Below are 6,000 nucleotides of genomic sequence, written 5' to 3' on the forward strand. Positions count from 1 at the left end.
TAGGCTGGACTCAAATGACACCTAGCCAAGACAAGTTTAACACAACTTGGAGATGAAGACTGACCCTCAGCTAAACTCACACGGTTTTTCCCAAACACAATGGTCTAATTCATCCAGAAGATGGGGACTACAACAAAACTTTTCAATTCCTACTTAGCTGACTGGCAGACCAAAAAAGAAGAGATGAAGCACCAAAGAATTAATTGACATGGCATTAGCCTGCAAGGGTATTAACCCCTACTACTTTCTACCAAAAAACATCTTGCCAGCTGGCCATCCTCTCTGGTCAGCTCAGAAGTACTGCAAAGTCTGTGTGATTATGTATATTTCAGTTTCAAGTAGGAAAAAACAAGGAAACTGAGATCCTTTTATTTCTGTTAACTGGCAAAGCATCTTGTTCCCATCAGTAAAGGTCAATCCATTTTACCCGAGCTTGTTCCATCAACTACAGGATTTCTGCTTCCCATTTAGCTCTGATAAAATTATCAAATACTTATTAACTTTAATACCTAATTTTTCTATGAGTATGAATGTTATCATACATAAATGAAGGAAACTTTTCTCGGTTTCTATCCCCTACTATCAACTCACTGATACTGTTTCTGAATCACGATTCTCAGTCAAGTACCTTAGGCAATACATAGTGCCTTATGGCACTGCATTTATCTACACAACCAACCTGTCAGAAAAAAATGTTTTGTACCTTCGCATTAATGCAGGCAGCGAGACACTTCACCTACAGAAGTCACCAGCATGCAAAATTCCCTTCTTGAACTCCTTAATCTTTCTTCAGTTCACAGCCTCCTTTTACTCCGTGCTATTGCAGGGTGAAGGGGGCATAGCATGGACTGCCTTCCCATAGCTCATGGAGAAGCTACTAAAATACAATATTTCAGTGCTTCAAGATGGCTCGGTGTTGAAGGTTAGTACAATACATTTAACCCTCGCACATACATAGAAACAGCCATGGTGGGAAGTGTAAATCTGTATGTAAGTTATTGTAAAATGACTTCAGGCTCGTCCTTTTAATGCAGTTTGAAATGATCCTAAGGGTTGGCTTAGACTTGAAGTGCTGCACATTTCACAGGAAACAGAGCTGAATTATCCCACTATAATTCAACCCTTAAAGCTTCTCTGAATAGCACCCCTTCCTAAATCCTACTGCTTCATATCAAATCATACACAAGAGCACCAATTCCTCCATCAGCCACACTCTTCTCACATCAGTTCAGATCTACCAATTAAAACGTTATAGATCCCCACTTCTAATCATCTCCCTTCATTATTCAAGGCTTTCTTAATCTGTACCAGTATAATACATTCCAGACAAATTTTTTTCATTTCACTGTAGAAGCATCTCCATACTCCCCACAGTTCAGAAGCAAAATCCACATCTCAAGTTGTATTTCTTCCACCAGCCACACTGCAAAGCCCATTGCTTCCCGTCCAAGATCTCCACTATCAGGAACAACTTCTACATCGACCAGGACGTAACAAGGCAGCAGCAAATAGCAGCTGACTGCTCGGATTATATAAAGGAGACATCTCATTTGAAACATTCATTTACATAGAGCTTTGAAATGAATTTCACTTTGTTGCTTTCTCTTATCCAACGGGTGAGATCTTTACTTCCAAGTAATGAATACTGGACTTTTTTCTGTATCAAGGTGCACACACAAGTAGATTACTAATCCACGCCATTTAGAAGCCAGTATTCCCACTGTCACTGCCGATAGAATCATCAATAATAGAGATGAAGGTGTCACCAGAATTGTGTCCAATTAAAGAAATGGCAGCATACCCTACCTTGGTCTGCCACAGCTTCAATATTCACTTTGAGCTCGTTTGCCATGAAGCCAATAACTGAGAAGATGACAAAGCCCGCAAATATACTTGTCGCACTGTTGGTACATGTGACTATCAATGTGTCCCTGGAAAGAAAGCACAAAAAGGGAAGGTTCTGCATGCATTTCAATACTCTCACTTGACATATGCATTCTGCAGGCACGCTGACAAAGAAGAACTTTTATACTTATCCAGTATTTTTGGCACCGGTCTGAGACAACGGAAGTCTTGACACCACAAGAAGTCAGCTGTGCAAGTTTTCATGACTCATACACCAGGTAGGAAGCCACAGGCTAAATAGAAGGCTGAACATTTCTGCTTCTGGCATCACTAAAGACAGCAGCAGTGATGTAACAGAGTACTTTAATTCTGCCTAATGTGGCCATCTACTCACTGCATTATATGGGGACTACCTACCAGAGCCAAGACAAGATCATTTGTGTCCTTAATAATACTCTACACAGCCCATTTGTGGAGGATTCTCCACTACTGTCCTCATTTTTTGGTGTTGTAATGGGAATCTGAAGAAATCCATATCTGAATTCCATGCTATGCTGGGTAAGTATGTGTGGTCTGGCAAGAAGCAAGCCATCATTACCCCTGTGCACAATTATATCCTTATAGGATTTTCATTCCATCTTCATGATAATAGTTTGAAATACTTCCCCTTACACTACTATGACTGAAAAAGAAAGTAGTTTTCTCTAAATGTCTTCCAAACATGGCTATAATTGCTAAAATTGCTTATTTTTACTGGTATTTCTTTGTCAGGAACAGAATTAAATACAAACTGAAAAGTTATTAAGAACTTCAATGAGTTGACAATGCTTCTGGAAAGGATGACAGAGCATCACTTAGCAGGAAGGATTACATTAACTATTTGGACTTATAGAAAAAATACATACTTAAAAAACAAAATTTGGATTAATATTCTTCCAAAAGCCAGGTAAGGTTTAAGTAAACATTTTATGTATGTATCACCAAGTGATTTTATGTAAATTTACTCCAATCCTAGATTATCTTATAATGTTTCAACTGTATATGTAACTGAAAACTAGAATTCTAGAATTCCATCTGCATTATAATGTACTGGTTTTAAAAAGTGAAAGGGAAAAAATTGCTGAGCTTCATTTCAGTATTCAAGATACACTGTAAAATTAAACAGATTAGAACTAAGTCTTTCTCATTATTTTTTCTTCAGTCTCCCCATCCCAATCATATGTTAAGCATGCATAAGAGCTTTAATATTTTTTTACATTTCATTACCATCTATTACATTCAAATTTTTCATTAACACTTTCAATTGCTGCAAAACACTGCTAAATTAGTGTAGGAAAAAAATAGTATGACATCTGAACCATTTTTTTCCCCTTACACTCGTAATGCATTCATTCCTCATCAAAAAATAAAAGCACAGGGCAAACATTCAAAGGCAGAACCCAAAGAACATGAATCAGAATGGCTGTGTTTCAAGGGAAACCAGACTGACCCTAAAGACAGCACAAAGCATCAGTGAAGCTTTCTGCTAATCTCCCTTGCTTTTGTTTTTTTCCCCCTATCTGCAGGTAGTTACTGTGCACATTTCTTGACAAAACCTAAACTATATCACTAAAACAATCACTTCCCTCACAAAAGCAATTTTAAGTGTTGGAAGCTGAAATAACTTCATGCAATAAATGTGATTGGGGAAAAAATATTTAAGAGAGTTGAGAAGCACATACAGAAATTGCAATCTAAACATAAGCACGTATGAACAGTAGCAAACTTCAGCTTATTCCACACCCGGGTTGTTCTTCAATAGACACTGACAAGTGGCATGGTTTCATAAACGCTGCTCACAGCTGTTGGCAGCTTCTCAGATTCTCTTTCAACCTACAACTGCCAACTCTGAAAATGAAGTGTCAATAGGGACTATAATTAACTGACAATTCATCTTGAGACCCGGATTAGATTAGGATCTGGAGAGAAGAGGCAACAAGACAAAAAGAGGAGGGAATGAAAACAAAACACTATGGAGTGGTAGGCATTTCAAAGCACATTTCTGCAAGTTGGAAAATAACAGTATTTTTGGACAAGATCTCTTTAATAAGTCTGATGGACTTTACTCCCACATACCTGTAGCAGTTATTATGGAATTTGTTGTAAGAAGAGAGAGTAATTAGACCTCCCCATGCTGCAGATAAGGAGAAGAAAATCTGAGTGGCAGCATCCTTCCAAACCTAAATAAGACAGACAGGAGAGGAAATTGCATTGGCTTCAGGAAAGAACTAGTGAGATCAATAACACTAAGAATTACTGCTGGGGATTAACACATAAGTAGTTCAAATAACCTTTGGAGCTGTGGATGTAAATAAAACAGCATTTACAAATAAAATCCTACCCTGAAATACAGCGCTCATCTTATTAGGAATGCTTGTTCAGCTCAACTGAAATGATAATATGTCATCTTGGCACAAGGGCACAAGTATTCAGCACACTGTGTTGCTGGGTACGTGTCAGTGTAAATACATTCAGCAAAGGAAACACACAACAAAAAAAAAAAGAGGAAAAAATCTGCATTGGGCACTGATGTGACAGTTCTGTTATCTTCTTAAGGAAAGCAATGCGATTCTGTGATTCTGTATTGTTTGTGAAAGATGCAATGCTACCATCACTAAAGGATTACAGTACTCATTGTTTATAGAGATAAGGACATGAAAACCTGTAAAAGTGTGTGACCTGTGAAAGTCACACTGCTGTTGACAGAAGGAGGTGCTGATGTGCCATTTCAAGCAATCGAAATCCAGGTGTGGGTTGATGTCCGCGCAAATACAGAGTAGGTGTGTTTTTGTAGCTTGTTTCACTGGTTTATTTATAGCAACGATCAGCATCACAGAGATCAACTGAAATTTAAGTGAGAAAGCAGAGCTGAAGCATGCAGGCCAGCCCATCTTTTCCAAAGAGCCAAGCCCGGTACTGAGTCCTTTATTTCTGTATTCTGCTAGATGGAAAATAACATTATTTCTTATAAAGTAGCTACTGTAATGATCACAGCTGTTCCGTGTAAGCATAAATGCTGTTGAGGGGGGAGGTGTTAGAGGAAGTTGTACAGGTTCATTTTTCAGAACTGTTGAATTTATTCAGTGAGAAAAATGCACGTATTCTCTGAATTTCTGAAGACATTTAAAGAGAAATGCAGCTTGTGTTACCAGTTAAAGTTTCACATGCTTGTTCAAGTCAATGCAGCATCCACTTGGACAGTAGCATACAAAAATCTCTATCTCCTTTTTAATTCCCCATTTTAAATGCATCTACTCTGAGAGATTTGGGTGAGACATTAAATGTGAAGTAAATACCTTCTGTTTGTACCTATAGGTACTATATAAGGTTTGTGCACACAAACAACAAACATCCACAGCAGCAACACTCCCCATGCAATGCATGGGATTCCACAGACGACAGTTCTGCCTCTGCACACGCACAAAATGGTTGCAACAGCCATTAAGTGAGAAATCTGTATGGATTATTCATCCTATCAGTTACAAGTGCAGCACGCAGCTCACCATAGCATCAATGAGCTTCTCCCACTTGGGCGTGATGAAGTACCAGATCCCAGCTCCAGCCCCAGGTAGTGTCACACCTCGTATAAGTAGGATGATGAGAACCACGTAAGGGAACGTTGCTGTGAAGTACACGACCTGGACAGACCAAAAAGATTGTTAGAAGGGATTTTTTGGATCTATAAGAAGAGGAGGAAAGAACTGGAATTGTTTCGCTATTGCCTAAAAAAAAAAACTACTGGTGATCAGCCAGGGGATAAGACTAGGACAAAGCTGTAATTTTTTTTACATCTCTTCTTACTGCTGGAAACGGGAATAATATCAATGATAACAACTAGAATTGCAGAGGAGAAGAAAAAGGAAAAGAGAAAGCCTGGAGAGCAACAGTAATTTAAAGCTAAATGGAAACACCATGCTTGATCTTTACCCAGAGGAAACTAATACAGCTCACTGGAATTCAAACGAGCAATGTCATTCAAATACCACCTAAAGATCTAAGTTTTTTCCCATGCATTGTGCATTCTTCCTTATTTAACTAAGCCAGAAAATATCAGTCGATATCTCTTAATAATTACGTATCAGCATAAAAATATCCATGGACTCAAAGCGAGGACAA

The 6,000-nt window shown here is 38.5% G+C and overlaps 1 protein-coding gene across 1 annotated transcript in view; it reads right to left on the reverse strand.

Annotated features, from left to right (window-relative positions):
- The window catches only part of SLC6A5 (solute carrier family 6 member 5), a 28,097-nt gene that overhangs the window by 15,759 nt on the left and 6,338 nt on the right, over nucleotides 1-6,000 (reverse strand). Inside the window, exons 7-9 of the mRNA XM_031553395.1 lie at nucleotides 5,388-5,522; nucleotides 3,961-4,064; nucleotides 1,807-1,931 (exon numbers count right to left, since the gene is read on the reverse strand). Of these exons, the coding sequence (XP_031409255.1) occupies nucleotides 1,807-1,931; nucleotides 3,961-4,064; nucleotides 5,388-5,522 (364 nt within the window). The remainder of the gene's footprint in view (nucleotides 1-1,806; nucleotides 1,932-3,960; nucleotides 4,065-5,387; nucleotides 5,523-6,000) is intronic.

The sequence above is a fragment of the Meleagris gallopavo genome, chromosome 5 (genome assembly GCF_000146605.3).
Source record: "Meleagris gallopavo isolate NT-WF06-2002-E0010 breed Aviagen turkey brand Nicholas breeding stock chromosome 5, Turkey_5.1, whole genome shotgun sequence".
NCBI classification, from domain to species: domain Eukaryota; kingdom Metazoa; phylum Chordata; class Aves; order Galliformes; family Phasianidae; genus Meleagris; species Meleagris gallopavo.